Raw genomic sequence first — 18749 nt, 5'->3', positions numbered from 1 at the left:
ACATAATTGCTCTCATGAATAGTCATTACCAGGCTTTTGCACTTCGTTTGTAAAAGCAAAAGAAATAAAATAGCTTGTTCAAAGGTGTTTTGTGTCTTTTGCTGAGCTGCTGAAACACATAGATACAGCTGTTCTATTTCTGAAACTTTATTAAGTTATACAGTTTATGAAAGTTTTCATAACTTCCATTGCCTGGTGCCTCACAAAGTGTAGTGACCAACCCCAGCAAGAGACAGAAGCCATTATCTGAAATCTTTTTTTTTCCATAATTATAGATGCTATGTTAATTTATACGAAAGAAAAAAGTGGCATGTATTATTAGTAAGGTTATGTATAGAAATATGCACAGTAATAGTTTTTAATTATGATAATTATTAGCTATTAATATTTTTATTACTATTAATATTAGTTATAATAATGTTTATAATAAATATAACAATACTATATTATATAAAAAGAATAACTACAATAATTTATTTATTAACATATTATGATATTAATCTTTAAATATTAATAAATATAAATGAATACTAAATAATAGTAAAATTAATGTAAATGAAATACATATATATAAGTATATTCTTGATAAAATTAATGCATATTAAATTCATTATTAAATTACCATTACAGATGATTGTAATTAATAATTTATTATTAGATCTTAATATTAATTTTATTAATGGTAAATAAGTGTAACACTAAACCCCAAGTGGATGTGTTAAAAGTTTCATTGTCTCCTTTCTGAGTTTGTACCATGTGTACCCACACAAAGCCATGAGTGTCCCCTGGGTATTTATGGTCACCATAAGCCCTGCCTGTGTGCAGCATTTGATGTGTGTCCCACCCTTCAACCCAGATTCTTCTAAAGGTTTCAGATTTGCTTTTTGGGAGTCTCCACACACAATCCAGAGCTACTGGCTAGCTCTGTGTGGCTTTAACCCTTGAGGCATGTCACATGTTCTTCCTCAGGAGTCTTTGCTCAAGGAAAGCAGAGTTTTCAGCTAAGCCTTGTTCTGTTTTAAGCAGTGATTCTGTGCCCTCCAGCTTACAGGGATGGGTGTAAAGCTGGGGCAGAAAACTTCATTGTGCTTTGTTTTTCCAGTAGGTGTAGAAGCCCATTGCATGAGTTCTGTATTTAGCATGTGTTGTTTACTTTTTCAGCAGGGCAGCAAAGGCAGAAAGTACATTAGAAACTTTTGAAAAAATCCAGAATTGAATGTTGTCCCCTTCCTTTCCTGTGTTTGTGTTCATGAGATATCCAGCATGAGTAGATATCATACCTAATGGTTAGCAGAAGAGAAAATTCAAACCATCCTGTTGCAGTGGCTTTCAGCTGGTGTCTGTAGGCTGTTGTGGTCTCTTGGATACTTCTGAAAGATTTACAGCAGCTAACAAAGTTCTTATGTTAAAATAGGCTTAAATTTGCTATGGGAAAAGGCTGAAATAGGCTTAAATATGCGGGGAACTTGTCAGAAATGGAGTGGTTTAGGAGATCAGCCTCTAAAGAAATATTACAAAAAAAGAATATGGGTGCTGCTCAATGGGAATGGGAATACTCAAGATGAAGCAGAGCACCAAATGTGGTATTTCCATTCTGCATTCTTTTTTACTTCTATAATTCATTTTTCCAGTAATAATTACATGGGGATTTTTCCAGCTCAGTATTAGTAGGAGCCAGTCCTTCAGAGAGTTCTATTAATCTTTTACAGATTTTGCAGCTGCCCATTATACCCAGATCACTGTGTTATCTAGCTGGAGGGGGATGTGGATAAAAACCTGAACTGCTATTTCTCCTGTAGATAGCTGACATTTTTTTGTTCTCTACTTGTAGGAGCTTCCAGCCCCTTTGCTTGATGATTCCTACAGGAAGGAATTGGGAGATGAAGCAGCAGCTGTGAAGTCTGAGGATTTTCAGGATTCTATGAAAATAGCCTGGCGCTACCAAAATTTGCCAAAAATGGAGGTAATGGCTATTTCCTGCTACCTTCCTTTTGCACTCAAAATGAATTTGAAAAGCAAATGCTTTTCAGTAGAACCTAGACAACAGAACTGCTAATGGGCAGTGTTACAAGATTGCCTCTTGAGGAAAAGCTATTATACACCAGTGAATATTTTAATTACTAATGATGCAAAAAGAAAGGGAATTTGAGAGTTTGCAGGTACTCTAAAACTCACTACAGACAATAGTAATTTAAAAGTAAAAAAAACATTTAAGTTCCATGGGAGTTTTCAATGAGCATTATCAAATTGAGACAGCTTTTTATAAAAGTTTGGATGATGTGCTTGCTTCCAAACTTGGCCCAACTTTAGTTGCACACAGATGACTTAAGTGGGTTTAATCAACAGGACTTAGTGGGTGTCTGCAGTGGAAGCACTGTGTGGAAGCAAGCTGTTGACCTGCTTATCCATGTGCATAACAACTAAAGCAAGCACTTGAGATTCTCTCAGCCTCACTGTCACTGGGAGCTAAGCACTGGGCAGGGACAATGTAAGGAGCAAGCTCAGTGATCAGTCTTTCAGAGTTTACAGTTGTTGGTGTTTTGTGGATAATCAATCTCCCATGGCTGGTGGCTTTCTTATTTAATCCAGCGGCACAATCAGTCTTTAACCAAATTACAGCATTTCTGGCTGTCCAGAATCAAATCCTGGTTTTGTCTGTATATTTTAGTCTATATTTATAAATTCTGGTTTAGATGTAGTCATACCTGCCTAGTAAGTTCAGTTGTATTCTTAAAAACATAATTGGAATGTGACAAAATGATCTTACAAGGCTTGGCATGTTTGGTTTTCTGTGAAATTGCACAGACATGGCTATACAGTTGTGTCAGAAAAGACTTATATATGGTGACATGCCAAATCAAACAGCCTCCAGGGTAATCATATAATCTCATCAATTTTATTATTGTGAAGCTTGCTGTGCCACTCTGAACCATCCCCAAAATAATTTGTCTGTTTTAAAATCTATCGGAGTTCCTTGTACATTGATATGAAAACATTTGCATGTTGTGAACAAATTGTGGTCTGATATTCCAACAAAATAGAAAAATTATTTCAAAAATTCAGTTGGGTGTCCACTCATCTTTAGCTTCATTGCAGTAACCACTTCTTCCACTAATGTAGTATTTGTTGAAAATGCATGATGTATGTACCCTTGATTACTGAAAATTGATTATGCAAGATAGAATAAGATAGTCAGTCTTTCTGGGGGAGTTTGCCTTGTTATTGTTGCTTTTTGAATTGGACCTTGATCATTCTCAGTAGAAAAATATTCTCTCAATATTTTTGTGTATGTTAAATTTATGCAAAAATTAATACACACAAATAAAAGTATCAATCTTAAACAATCTATATTTAAACTTCCTCAGGACATTTTAATTGGTGAAAAATTGGTTCAAATTTATATTTTTCAATATTTTGTATTGCAGTTATCATAAAATTTTGGCTCTGTTTTATGTTAATTGGATTGGTGATTATACTCCATTGAGGAAAAATCTGAACTGCCTTGCCCATAACAATACATTTAGTTCAATAATTTAATGAACAAATTTGGTTGTGATTCCTCCTTCAAATGTTCCTTTGCTGGAAAAAACCCATGTTGAATAAAATTTCAAGGCATATTTTCCAAACTGATTGAACTAATATGCCAGTGCATTTTCAGAAACTACTGTCAAATAGTTTCAATTGTGAAAGAGAAAAATTAGCTTTGCTTTTAGCTAGAACACTAAACATGATAGCAGAAACTTTTCTACCCATTATCTGGCTAAATACAGAGCAGGAATGCTGAGTAAAAGATGTCTTTGTGGTATTTTTGATGATTGATTTGTTTACTGTTTCTGAGTAATAATAGATTTTTGATTGGTAGTTCAGATGTTCCCTTTGCGTTTATTTGACCATCCAGGTACCTGGTTTTTGTACTTAGGCATGGTATTTGTATTAGTGCTCTTCACAGCTGTCTCAGTTTCTCTCTACATATTGCACATACCTTGCATCAGAAAAAAATAGATTTATAAGAAATCTGTTGGAGTGAAAGACCTTCTTATGCTTGATGTGCTTTTGCTAGTTTGTTCCTTATATCTGTATCAGAGGTGAATTAATTTCAACTTTTGAGTATATGGAGAGCCTCTTTTGCAATGCAAGACAGTGTGGTTTTCTCTCTCTTTTTTTTTTTTTTTGAATGAACTGCTTGTGTTCTTGGGGCAATATATAAACTGTCACAGCATGAAATCAATTTTCTGCCTTGGTTCATCCTAAATCTGAGATTTCTAGCACATTAGGATTGCAATTAGAAACATTAACAGCAGACGGTAGCGTAAAAGCACGCTCTGCTCACTGACAATTTAGAGTATTTCTCCTTGTGCAAACCAGGAATCCAGGAAAGAGCTGGCCTGAGCCTCTAGCCTGCTAAGGAATGTGGTGATGCCTTCTTGAGGAGCTGGAACAGAGGCTAGAAGGAGTTCAGAGGAATAAAGTGCATATTTATTGCAGTGCCTTCAAAGGCCACACCCTGGCAGTGCCCAGATGGCTCCAAGATGGAAGCAAAAGAGGGCTTGGTCATGAGATCTCACATGTTTATAAGCTTTAATCCATTTACATATTGGAGTTAATTGTCCAATTAATAGCTTCAAATGATGAAGTGTCATCCTCCTTGCTTGCTTGCCCGCCCTCCTCTTCTCACTTTGTTTAAACTTTGGGCCTGAATTTTGAAGAGATTGTCCTTGAGTCTCCAGCTGGAATAGGATTCTTTTTTCTTTACCATCTTGTAAAAAGATCCCAGTAACACTTAATATAAACTATGAACTAGCTTAATACAAAGCTAGAAGCCGCACACCGAACCAGAAGAGAAAAACTTCAAGCCCAAAGTATCAGTGTCAGAGAGGGCTGGCGAGTGTGCGCCGCGCGCGGCCGCTCTGCCCCGCTCCATTATTCACGCTTCCTTGGGTCAGGTAGGCTTCCCAGCAGCTCCCTGCTAAGCCTGGGAATGCAGGACACTGAGCCCTATTCAGGGCCCTCTGCCATGGACCCAGCTTTTATTGCTTTTATGGGGTTTTATTAGCGCCAAATCCCAGGCTCCACCCAGTTTGTAGGCGCTGTGCTCATTCTTTGGAAGCGGGAGAGGTTATCACCTACCTTAATCCCTGCGGCGGGGTGGATTAAGGACACCAATGTGCCTCAGGATTCTCAAAGAGGATCCTGGAAACTTCTTGTTTCTTCTTTTTTGCTGTCTTTACTAAACTCTATTGGGCCTCAGGAAGGATTTGCATCTGAAATGGGCGACCTGGAGCTTTTCTCAATGAAGACATCAGATCAAAGTTCAGTTAGTCAAGGCCTTTCTAAAACATTAAGGGGGCTTGGAAGTACACAATAAAAAGATGAGCTCTGGCAGAGATTGCAGTAAAAACATTCTGATCTGTAATCCGGATAAAGAATAGATTATAGGCCAAAGAACAGCCCCTGTTTAAATTGCTTTCAGAATCCTTGTTTTGAATAAAGTTACATTTTACAAGAAAAACATTTAAATTTTGATGGAATGTTGTGTCTTGTGGAACAGCCTGCTTTAAAAATCAGATACCAAGAAATAAATTGGTACATTGATTTAGAGAATGTGCTTTTCTGTATATATATATATTTTTAGTAAAACTGGTTGCCTCAAATGACTAGATATTCATAAGCAATTCCATGGGGTTTTATTTTTTTTTTTAAGTAATTATTTCTTTTGACTAAAAGTTTGGGTTTCATTGGTTATTCTGGGAAAAGTATTGCATTATTGTTCCTGTTGATATTCCCTGATAACTGACCAGACCTAACACCTGTTAGTCAAATAATTTCAAAATATTTACCCTAAATCAAATCATTCTAACTAATCTTAACAGTTTAATACATTTTTGGTGAAGTACTATCTACTTGAATATTTCATGGTATAACAGTCTGGAGGGGGAGTCCCTAAACCAGGACAGGGGGGGTTAACTTTACATGTATAATTCAAATAATGTTGCAGGTTCTGTTCTGAATTCCATTAATATGGACCAAACAAATGCATTTATTTCTTCTATTTAATAGCACAGCATGTTCAAAATGTGTAATTCCTGCACAGGTATACATTAAATTTGGTTTATGGTGTTTCATATACTGAACTGAAGATCTGAAGAAAATGTATCTTCATTATAGCAAATCATAGTTATTGCACGTAATGCTCAGCCTACTGTTTATTTGATTTTCAAGGAACTGAAAATAATTTTAAGCTATTTTTTATTTTTCTATTAAAATCACTTATATGAAGATGCAATGGTTGGTTTTTTCACTGATCATAAATAAAGAGAAAAATTTTCCAAGTCAGCTGAAAATATTTCTGTAGCATCCATTTAATTGTCAGAGACTGAAAAATCAAAGAGGCTGAACACACGATGTTCTGCTGATTTCATAGATCTGGCCTCTGCAAAGTTGTGATCATCTGTCTAGAACATGTGCAAAAAATACATTCTTTTAATTATCTGGCTTCACTTTGGTGCTGCAGCTTGGAATAGTAGAGGTTGAGCTCTGTGTGAAAGATTCACATTCAAGTATGACAATGGGGGAATGAAAACTTAGTAGTAATTATTATAATGTTTTTCTACTTTAAGCTTTTATTTGGACTGAATGGGAAAAAAACAGAGGTTTGAAGTGCATTGCTGGTTAATTACTTTCCTTTGACAGATAATAGTTTAAGATTGTAATCAGTACTGTTGTTTCCACAGACCAGCCCAACAACATATACAAAGTTTGGCCATTATTATGATGTTTCTAAAAAAATGTCTCCAGAACTGTGTCAGTCTGTGAAACTGCACAGTTTTTACCTCCATGAAGAATTGCCTTTTGAGCCTAAAATGAAAACATGGTAAGTTTTGTCACCACGGTTCTGTTGTGTGTTTAGATTTTGCATGCATATTGGCAGGAAATGATAATTGGGTCTAAAATAAATTATTTTGGGTCTAAAATAAATTATTTTGGGCCTGCACTTGCTGTGGTGATGGAGGGGGCGTCACGAGCAGTTTGGCCGTGGGTGTCACTCAGTTCTACCCACCTGGAGTGGCACAGGGACAGCTCAGAGCTCTGCTCCCAGCTGGGGGAGGGTTGGAGTTCTGCATGCTGAGAATTTCAGGGTTTCTGTGCTGGCAGGCACTGATCCCCAAGAGAACATTGCATTTGACCTGAGGCTGTGGAGAAGGATTCCAAAACGGAATGACAGAACTGGGATTGTGGGTGTGGAGTTTGGATAGAATGGGTAATATCACATGGTGGAAAATGTAGAGTTTAGGATTTTAGAATATAGTAATACATATAAAGTAAGATGGAGGTTTTAGGGTGGAGGCTGGTCCTTCTTCACCAGTCTTCTCTTGGGTTTGGGTGGGTTTGTGTATTTGGACAGGAAACTCAACGTTGTGGACTTCAAGTGATTTATTATTGGGTAAAAAGTGAAAATAATTTAGGTGTCATTTCTTAATTGGATAGTTTAGCCTTAAAAGGCCTTATAACAAAAGATAGTTAGCCATTTTGTGCCTTGTTAGTGAAGAACTGCAGAACTCACTGCCTGTGAGACTGTAACATAGATGAGAAATAATAAACACCTGAGTCTGAACATGAGCTGTCCTCTCAAGTGCCTTCAATCCCAATCCAGCCAGAGGATGAGGAAGCTGAAAACTGGCAGGGGAGGGAGCAGGTTGGCAGTGACAATTAAGGCAGACATTACTAGGACAGCCTGGCTGCATGTCGAGCCCAGCCCTGCTGACAGCCCGGTGTGGGGACTGGGAGAGCTGTTCCTGTCTGGCTGGAACCCTCCCTGAGCAGCATGCCCCAGCAGCTCAGAGATGGGCTTGTCAGGTGGCTATCAGCCTTAAAAGGATCTCTGCAGTTTGCAGGGCTTAGGAGACAGGCCATCCTTGACCTACATAGCTCAGAGTGCTAGATCAGATTACTTGATGATGTGCTTTTGCTTCTTACATCCTACAGCTTCACCTAAGGAAAATGCAATATGCTGTGAATAAAATTACAATCACTAATTACATCTTGCAAAACATTTGCTATTCAAGCTCTCCTTGGAATGAATAACTCATTATGTTTATGGCTGTCAGTAGGGAATTAAGGAAGACTGAGAGAAAATGAGTGACAGTAGCAAAGACTCCTCTTAGCCTGTAGACACACACATCCATTGTGTCTTTCTTGGAGACACTTCAAGTCAAGTCAAACATCAAGGCTGGGCCAGCGATTTCTTTGTCCAGCCCAGTCCCTGAATTTGTAGAATAGTGTAATTTATATAATTCATATGAAACCTAGCTTTATAGATCCCAGTGTATAGGGCCAGCTCTTGGAGGCAGTGTGGGATTGACTGGGATTGATTTCCACTGCAGTGCACTCATATAAAACCTCAGATTTATGAAACAGGTGCAGTATGAGCCACCTTTCTTAGAGCTGTAGCAAAGCAAAAGCCAAGTCTCTAATTTGTTCTGTGTTACATGAGCGATTGTTTCTGCTTTGAGAAGTAAATTCTTGTGATAGTGTAAAAAAAAACCCCGATTTTGGGTCAAAGCAGAGAACTTCTTTCTATATTAGTATTTTAACCAATTTTGTTTATATGTTCATCTTATAATTTCTAATTTTTAGTAGCAGAGCAATAGAGGATGGACACAAAAAAATCTGACAGGTTGCAAGTGTTGTTACAGTTACTGAGCAATTTAACTCCCTTTCTCTTCTCTAGCTAATGAGAATGTTGTGACTCATCCACTAACTATATGGCTGTCAAGTATTAGTTCATTTTACATTAAAATCAAATTAACTCATCAGGAATGGACTTTATGCATTTGATTTTATAAGCCCTGTTTAATGCTGATATTGTGCTTGTGTGCCAGCCTGATAAAAATGCATCCTTCTTACTATGGGAGTTCTACTCTTTTCTTCTTTAGTTTAAATCTAACAGAAAGATTGGATTTGTGTAATTTTCTTGACAAATTAGTAGAGCACAGAGTGATGAGGTGAGGAAGATGAACAGATAAAGGTGGCCTTTGGAAGGCTTATCTCCTTTTCCTCTCCCTGCCACCTCAACATGGGTCTCCTTCAAGAAGCCCCTCCCAAGGAAATGAAGGAATTGTGGTGTTGGGAGTAAAGGCAGGTACCAAAGTAACAGCCAGCCACCATTCCAAACATTGTCATGCAGTCTAAAAACTACATGATATATGACAGGGAGGAACAGAGACCACACTGGGAATACCAAACCCTTAGAAATCTGTGGGGGATTTGGAGTTCTGTAAGTCTTTCTTTACAGTAGCTCATTTGTCTTCTAACTTTGATTATTGTCATTTCTGACCACAAACACAGTAGGTTTTGGATTCCCTATTTTAAAAAGGTTGTACTAGGTCAGTGTTAAGAGAAGGTGGGAAGGAAGAATTTTTCAAAATTACCTTCCTTGATATTAGGCTTAAAAAGGAGAATGGAAGTTCTTGGAAAAATGGCAGCAGAGTTAAAAGCTGACATGCAGAGGATGCAACTCTCTCTTCTGCAGTCATGGGCTGCAGTAAATATGGTAGAAATACAGGCAGGAAATATGGAGATGTTTTTCTAATGATTTGCACAAGAAGTAGTACAATACTCCTGTCCTGCAGACAGGAGTATTGTAGGATCTCCATCACTGAAAATTTCTAAGGACAAGCTAGGTAAACATCTGTCAGACTAACTGGGGTCCTTTTCATCCCTCTATTTTTGATTTTTTAATTCACATTCGTCATGATGTCTAAATTAAATGAAATTAAATCCAAAAAAAGAAATCCATTTTATTTCACCTGTTCCTCAGTGAGTGAACTGTCTCTGTAATTGTAGCTAATGTATTTTTTTAGATAACTTCAGAATTTCCCTTGCAGGATCAGAGATGAAGGGAATTTATATAGGCCAGAAACTCTTGGCCCTTCTGAGAAATCATCTATATTTATATATATATGTCCCTCTCTGGCTATCCACCAACAAGAAGTTGGTTTCTCTATGGACTTGGAAAGAAAGGTGATTTTTTTTTTGCCTGATTAGATTAAAACTGATCTTTTCTTTGCATTTAAAAATGAGTTTTGGAGGTTTTCAATATCATTTGAATGGATCAGTCTTCCTTTTGTTTCCTGTGTTTTCACGTGTGTGTGTGTGTACCTGGTTTTTGATAGAGGCAGGGGCAAAGTGTTACCCTATAAACTGGCACCTGCCAGACAGTGCAGGTATAACACTCAATAGCCATGTTTGCTCTCCTTCCTGCAGTCCTGGGACCTGATGGCTGAATTAGACCACAGGCTTCCCTTGGGATAATCACTCAAGGTGGACAGAAGTTCATTTTCCCATGCTAAAACTTAACTGAAGCCAGTGCTGCTAAAGGAAGCAGTAAATGAGCCTGGGTGTCTGGTGCCAGAAGAAGGCAGAAACCCTCCCTGTCTTATCTCACTTTTATGCTGGGGAAGGGCAGTTGTGTGCTGGGCCCAGCTTTACAGGGATGTGTGGCTGACAGGAGCTGCTGTGCAGTGGTTGTTGCCAGGATATTCTGTGTCCTGGTCGCTGCACTGCTGGAGATGGTGCCCAGCAGGAAGCAGGAATATCCTCTCTGGTGGCCCTGGGCACTGCAGGCAACACTGATTTTCTATCTATGCTTTCATATTTTCCCTCTATGCTTTCAGTGTCCTTCTTCAGGGCAATTGCCAAACATGAGGGTTTGGTAATGAAAAGATCCAAAATAATTAAATTCTGGTTTTTCAGTGATACTTGTAAATCTTACCTTAAGAAAGTACGTGCTTTTGAAAAAAGAATAAATTTGTCTAGAGACTGGATTTACCAATAAATTTAGATAAAACAGATTTGAATTAGACCACAGGGTTCCCTTGGATGATCACTCAAGGTGGATGGAAGTTCATTTCCCCATGCTAAAAATTAACTGAAGCCAGGCTGCAGAGCCAGTGCTGCTAAAGGAAGCAGTAAATGGGCCTGGGTGTCTGGTGCCAGAAGAAGACATAAACCCTCCCTGTCTTATCTCACTTTTATGCTGGGGAAGGGCAGTTGTGTGCTGGGCCCAGTTTTACAGGGATGTGTGGCTGACAGGAGCTGCTGTGCAGTGGTTGTTGCCAGGATATTCTGTGTCCTGGTTGCTGCACTGCTGGAGATGGAGCCCAGCAGGAAGCAGGAATATTCTCTCTGGTGGTCCTTATTTTCCATCTCTGCTTTCAGTCTCCTTCTTCAGGGCAATTACCAAACAAGGAGGTTTGGTAATCAAAAGACCCAGAATAATTAAGTTGTAGTTTCTCAGTAGCACTTGTAAATCTTACCTTGAGAAAGTACGTGCATTTGAAAAAAGAATTAATTTATCTAGAGATTGGATTTACCAATAAATTTAGATAAAACGGGTTTGACTGTCTTGCCTAATGGAGTCTCCTTTTCCATAACAAGGCTATTTGTCATACCCTTGATAACCTCACCTTTGTTAAGTGCTTGGAAACTATCAGCAGAGAAGTCAGAGCCTTTGTTGTAACCAGGATACCTTCTTGCCAGCTCCTGCTTTACCCATTACTAAAGTGGTAAACAAAAAAAAGAGTAAAGGAGGAATTGTTTAAACTCATTATCAACATCAAATTGTGTTTAGCAACAAAACCAAAAAAAGACTAGAAATTGGAAAATAAGAAATATCTTATTTCCTTCCTTAAATACTGTGACAAACATTGCCAGAAGGGTAATGCAACCTGCTTTTATAAACAGTGCTTCTAAAATATCTTTCATGTTCTTATTTACATAAGATGGGTCAAATTCAAGGAAACCATGAATATTTTAGAAAGAGATAGAAAAGCACCTGTTTTGATATTTTTTAAAAATCTACACATACTACATGATTTTTAAAAATTCTTTCTTTGCTGTAAATCTCTTTCTGGTAGATGAATTGAAGATCTATTTTATTTCTTTATTTTAATTTTGAGACCCTTTAATGCTGCAAGTGCTTTGGTTATTTTATTCTTTTATCCACTAGCTTTTAAAAACAAGTTAGGAATGAATCAGAAATCGGCAAATATTTTGATTGCAGTATATTCTCTAGCAAAATAAAATATTATCTGTTGTGATAATGCAAAAACACAGAGAGAGAAATTTTGGCTGCTGTGGGGGGCTGAAGTTGACCCTGTAAACTGGACAGCTGCCACACAGTGTAGGCAGAACATTTAATAGCCATTGCTTTTGCAACAGAGCACTGGGAAAGTAATGGACTTGAGAAGTTCAACTTGCTTTTTTTTGTATAGCAAGGCAGACTTTATGCATGACATACCAGGTTGAGATCATACACTGCCAGTTAATTTTCAGGTCTGAATTTCATAACAGGTATTAAATTATTGAAGTGTATCAGTTTAGCCAGTAGCTTTCTTGGGTATTAAATCTGAAACAAACCCAGAGTTTGGTTTGGAAGCTCTCCTTTGTGTTCATATGAGAGAAAGGTCATCTCTTAATGTTTTTTGATATTGATTGTTTCAAAAGTCACATTTCTTAGGACCACATGACTTTTTTGATTGTAGATGTTTATAACTCAAGTATATTTGAGGGTTGGGGTTGTATGGATACTGTTTCCTTAAAGAAAGCACACATTTTTGAGTTGAAGCAATGGTGCAAAAGACAGATCATTGCAATTCTTACATGCTTCTCAGAAAAGTTGAATTCTCTCCTGTGCCAAGGGATGAAAGCAAGATTATTTGGGTTTATTCATCAGTAAAATGAATTTGGATAACAGTCTAGGCTCTTAGTAAAGTAATGGGAATAATATTAATAATAATATTTCATTAATATTTGGGCCAGGTGGTCTCTCAAGGTGCCTTCCAACCTGAGCTGTTACCAGACGCATAAATTATGGAGCCAACAAGAATATTTTTAAAGGCAAAATTTTCAAAATAACCTGGTGTATATCCAAAGAAGTACAGCAAGAGGTTTGAATCCTTGACCCTTGATGAGACTGGAAGAAAATGTCAAAGACAGAATAGATGGAAGGGCTTAAGCTGCAATGGGGAACCCGAATCAGCCCAGATACTCAACCCTGTGTGGTCCATGGGATTTAAGAAAACAATTTCTCTTTTAAAAGTGAGCACCTGAATTGTTCTTTGAAAGTAAAGAGCTTCTAAGTCTGACAAGATGATTTGCTGAACCTTCGTTTTGTGTTAAGTCTGCTTAAATCCATTTTTAGCCATTGGTTTGCTTTTGTTTATTTTTCTGAATGTTATATTTTCTAAACAATACATAGAGTAAATGCTACCTCGCAATTTTGCTGTCATGCAAATAAAGCTGTGAAAATGCATGAAGATTTTCATAGAAAGTCAACTCTGTTCATCAGGGCATTGATTGGGTATACTTGGAATAACAACTGGGTAGATCTCTGTCAGTTACAGAAGATTAGTACTGGGCTGGAATGGCTTCAACTTTAAGTTGATACATTAAATCATTAATCTTCTAGATGTAAGTGAGCCTGACATAATTAAGTTATCTTAATCCCTAGAGATTTTAGCTTTCACTAAATGTCTGAGCACTGAACTAGTTAATATGAAGCAATCACAACTGCTTATAATGTCAACTTTATTCAAAGAGGTTTTGGGGTTTTTTTTTCCTTCTCTGACACCTCTTTTCCATGTGACACTTGCACTGAGAGCTGCATCTGTTCATATTTATTTTTTATACAGCTGTTAGAGACTTATAGGAGAATATTGAAATGTGTAACTAAAATATTTCTGCTTCCCAACAGGAATATGAACAGTGCTTATGCAAGGCTGCTTCAGTCCATTCAGAGGATTATTTCCCAGGAGGGCTTTGATGGCTCTGATCCCCAGGTACTGAACACCCTCACACTCCTCTTTAATCCTGTAACTATTCTTTCTTGCTTTCTTGCACAAGGTCTTGGACAAATTATTAAGGAACAAATTGTTTCTAAACATTGGTAAAGTAAACAAGCAAAATGAATAGTGTTGTTCATGTGTTAAGGGGTTTTTTTTGAGTTTTTACCTGTTACAGCTATGCAGAGAAAGAAATGGAAGGCAGCATTAGTAAAATGCATTTTTTGTACAATTAGTTAATAAAAGAATGGCCAAATATAATGGAAAGAAGCAAAACACATTTTCATCTACAGTATTTGTTTTTCAAATTATAGCTTTAGCATACTCTGCTCAAGATTCTTGAGGTTAAACATTTACCCCTAAATGTTCAGATTTTTTTATTGTTGCTTTAACTGGTGTGAATTTTTTACTTGATTAAATGGTAGCATCTTTATGTGGTGAGCATTGAAAGAGAAGTTGAGAAATAAGAATGCTATTTCAATTTATGAATCAGCTTATCAGCCTTCCAAAAATCTCTGTACTCTTCATAGTGTACAAAATGTGGGAATCAAAAACACTTTAAGTGTAACAACATAGGCTGGAAGACCTTTTCTAATTTGAGAAGTGCCCTATAAGTTATTCTCTGTCATATTCAGCAACATGGCAGTTCTTTGGAGCTGATGGAAATAATATAATAAATTGGATAGATTGATGCTCAATTGAAAGGTAATTATTGCTGTACCATTGAAATGCCACTGCAGTAGAACTCAATTAACATAGACTCTGGAGAGCCTGAAATTATTTAATTGAAATTCAATATCTTAGGAATATTAGGATTTTTTTTCCTGTTGCTTAAGTGCACATCAAGAACTGCCTGAATCGCTGGAATAGCTTGGGAATGATTTTTGCAGGAGATGATGCAGGAGAGGCTGTTTTCCTGCCTGCCAGTGGGGTTTGGGAGCGTTACCTGCACCGAGCCCTCGTGTGTAAATGTCGGTGCTTGTGCTCAGCCGAGATGTCTGGGAGGGTTTTGCCCTCCCCTCGGTGGCAGTGCCAGCCTGGAGAAGGCCATTGGTCCCTGCCAGGCCCCTCTCCCCACGGTAGCCATGGCAACAGGGATGTGTGTCATCCTCCCGTGCTGCACGGGGATGCTCCTCCTGCCTCAGAGCCCTGGGTGACACAAACACCCTGCCAGCCTCCAGCCAGCCTCCTGCCCAAGACATCAGCCTCTTATTGCTTAGTTTTCTTTATACATGCACTTATAGAAAAGAAAATGAAGGTTGTTCAGAGCCAGCACTTGGGTGGTTTTTTTGGCTTGCAAAAATTCAACATCACCGATCATTATTTTCTCTGGTTTTTGTCAATTGTTTCAAAATGACTTACTAGTGTCGATAAAACAAAACCTGAACTTTAACTGGGATGAATCTAACAGTGTATGTTTGCTCAATAATACATATAAATTTCAAAGGTGAAACTTTAAAAGTTATTTTTCAGGCCCGTTTATTGATCTAGAAAGCCATTAGCACTATGTAGTTCTTTCTGTTTTAAGGGAGGCAAGGCAAACAATTTCCTCGAGTGGTTTCTGTTATTTTCTTTTAATATTCCACTTTCTCCTTGCATCTTTCTTTGTACAGTCAAATTTTGTACATTTAGAAGCCTTGTATAATACACACTTCTTAAAAATGTGGCCAGACTTGAATGTAGCAGTGGCCTGGAACACACCTTGGATCTTTTATTTGCCAAATCTCTGAGCAATTCCTTGCTGTTCATTTCATTTCATTTACTGAGCTCTCTAAAGTGCTTTTTAAGTAGGCAGGTGTGAAGATTGTAGAGTAAGGAGCAGCCTGTATCTTTCTGGACCTGTGTATAATTGCCATATATAATCATAAAAGCTTCTGAGAAGTTTGTGCATGTACTCCCACCCTCAAATAATCCTGTACTTGACTGGCAAAACGTTCAGATATTTTTTTGGCTGCTTTCACATCAATTTGCCAATGATACTTAGATTTACTCCTTTATTTGAAGAAAACTGAGCAGGATGTGACTCATCCCAGCTGAGAGATGGTTTGACACAATTGGGAAAATAAGTGAAAACCACCAGTAGAGGTTTGGTAGCCTTTGATAAAATACTCAGGCATCTCTAGGACCTAGTACACTCAGTTAACATTAGTTAATAGTTCATAATATTTAATAATTAGTTAATATTTGGAACATCAGAGTTTGAATTACCTAGAAGCTACAAATACAAGCATCAGGTTTACAGCCTTTCTAAAGCCTCCCACTTACTCTGCTATTGATCCTTAAGTGGGAATCCTTTACAAGTTGATCATGGTATTAAGTTATATGGAATAGCACCTCTTTGTTTCAGGGCGTTTTGGGTCTTTCATGTTTGACACCAGAGGTTTAATAGGCAACTCTTTCCTAACATTAATTTTGTATGCTTTGGAGGCTTTCAGGGTAATAGTTGGGGGGGATTTTTTTGTTGTTGTTGGCATGGAGTTGGGTTTTCTGAATTCTTCATAATCAGAATTTCTGCTGCCAAATCAAACACTCTTAAAAGAATTCCTTTTTTTTTTAATTAGAAAATAAATCCAAACTTCCAGGCTAATGTGAATACTAAAGATCTAGTGGTGCATTTTAAAAAATGTTACCCTACTCTTTACAACAGGCTGTTTTTGGGAGAATATTAGACTTACACTTTTCTTATATTTCAGTTTTGGCATAATAAACTAAAATAGAAATAAATTATATATATTATGTATATTAGTATATATCTTTTTGTATAACAAATTATGCTGATAGCAGTTCTATTACTGGCCAAATAAATACATCTGATATTACCAGGTGTCTGAATAGCTTTATCTTTTACTGCTCTTATGATTTGATGTTGTGAAATAAGCATCTGTCATCCTCTCTCCATTAAGAGAACAGTTCTTTCCTCTGTATGTTGTTCTTACAGATGTTCCTCATAAGAAAAAAATATTTTTCTCATTTAAAAAGTTTCTATGTTTGTGTTGAAATTTTGAAATACTTTAATGCTTTCTCTACCTGGTTAATGTCCATGATATGTGGATAAAACAATTTTCTTAAATGCCTGGTTGTTTTTTTTTCCTGTTGCTTAAGTGCGCATCAAGAAGTGCCTGCATCTGCTCTGATCAGAAGTAATTAAATAATATTAGACCAAAACTTCTCTTTTTTGCTATTCTTTTTAAAACTGAACACCTAATCGGAGAGGACACCATACAGAGAAGTGTTGTCTTATCCTGTGCTGTTGTCCTGATCTTCATACAGTGGTGTAAAAAGTTCACTTTTTGTAACTAAATCCTAAAAGCTGCAAAGCCTGAGACTAAAGAAGCCAGAGTTGAAGCACAGATTGCTTCCCCAGGGACTGGGAGTGAGTTGGCAGATCAGCTCCCTGGGTGAGACACACAAGTGGATAAAAGCAGAGCCATGTGGGGCTGACTGTGTCTCACAGGCTCTGCCTACCCAACATGGGTGGGGAAGCTTTTGGAAGAGCAGCCTCTTGTCTTGTCCAAACCTTTCCTCTGGATTTCCAGAGCAGCTGTGCCATGGTTTGTGCTTGAGAGTTGCTGTTTATTCTAGCTGTTGGAAATTAATAGCTACTGATGCCTTGTGCAGGCTGCCCTAGAGCAGAGGCTGGGCAGAGCTAAAGAATCAAGCAGGGATTGATTCAAAGCATCTCCTCCATGGATCCACCTTGGGCAGCACCAGAGCCCAGCCAGGCCTGCACCCAAGATGAACCAAAATGGCCCCAAAATGCCCCAGCGCTCCCGGGCTCTCTGCCTTGGATCAGTTCTGCTCCATTTGCATCTTGCAGTTCATTGTCCCATTCCAGCTTTAGCCCCTGCAGTCCCACCCTGCTTGTTTTTCTCTCTCCAGCCCACGGGGTTTGTGCTCTTGGGCTGAGATTGGGATCATTTGTCCTTGGTGCCCAGCTGGAGCAGGAATTGTTTTGTCTCCCTGCTCTGTGCACAGAGCTCACCATCCCTGAATATGAAGCTCAGGAAATACACACTAAAGCAGCACAGAATGTGAAAAATATAAAAGCTAAACCTGAGGCATCACTGCAGTTTATTAAAACACTTTTCTCTAGTGAGAAGTACCTGCAGGCTTTTACTTATCAAAACTAATATTTATACATATCTGTGTGTGTGTTTAATTAAAGAAAGCTGGTCTTCAAGTATGAACCCTGAACTCTAGAAATGTTTCTTTCTTACCTTGTGCAGGAAGTCTTTCAATGATGAAGCTCCTTGTCTTTCAGCCATTGATAGAAAATATATCTAAAATCCTTTCCAAAGACCACCAGGAAGGGTCACATCAAACAAGCAGAAATGAGAGTTGTCATCATGAGAGAGAACATTTTATTTTGCATAAACAAATTAAAACTTTGACTTCATCATCTGTCCCTTCAGAAATGGAGCTTTATCTTGGCCACTGCCTCTGAAGCAGGGCAGAAACTCTCATGTCAAGGTGGGGTCCTTAAGGGACCCTCTGTCCCCATCACACTCTGTGTTTCCTCAGCTGTGGCTACAACTTAGTGGGAAGAAGAAAGGGACATAAATGATGCTTGGAGACTTCTAAGGTAGTGGCAGGTCCCTGTGTTGGTGAGCAAAGCGCTGGCCTTGTTCTCTCAGAAGGAGCAGAAAAAGTGGATCTGAAGCAGACCGTGCAACAGTCAGGCTGTGAAAGTGACACAGCAGAAAGGTGAAAATAGAGGGAGAAGTTGTGTTTGATTACTCCAGCAGGCTGCCTTAGAACTGGGAGCAAATACTCTTCTACATGATTTTTAAGATAGTGATGGAGGGTAGAAAGGATGTAAAATGCCCTAGTGTTACTAGATTTTATTTCAGAATATACTTATATTTAGCTGGTTATAAAATACAAATTAGTTGTTCTCAGTATTTCCAT

At 38.0% G+C, this 18749-nt stretch overlaps 1 protein-coding gene across 1 annotated transcript in view; it reads left to right on the top strand.

Annotated features, from left to right (window-relative positions):
• The window catches only part of ELP4 (elongator acetyltransferase complex subunit 4), a 143016-nt gene that overhangs the window by 28804 nt on the left and 95463 nt on the right, over nucleotides 1-18749 (top strand). Inside the window, exons 4-6 of the mRNA XM_036384998.1 lie at nucleotides 1832-1963; nucleotides 6732-6871; nucleotides 13754-13838. Of these exons, the coding sequence (XP_036240891.1) occupies nucleotides 1832-1963; nucleotides 6732-6871; nucleotides 13754-13838 (357 nt within the window). The remainder of the gene's footprint in view (nucleotides 1-1831; nucleotides 1964-6731; nucleotides 6872-13753; nucleotides 13839-18749) is intronic.

Source organism: Molothrus ater, chromosome 6 (genome assembly GCF_012460135.2).
Source record: "Molothrus ater isolate BHLD 08-10-18 breed brown headed cowbird chromosome 6, BPBGC_Mater_1.1, whole genome shotgun sequence".
Classification (NCBI taxonomy): domain Eukaryota; kingdom Metazoa; phylum Chordata; class Aves; order Passeriformes; family Icteridae; genus Molothrus; species Molothrus ater.
This window is presented reverse-complemented; position numbering and strand designations above follow the sequence as displayed.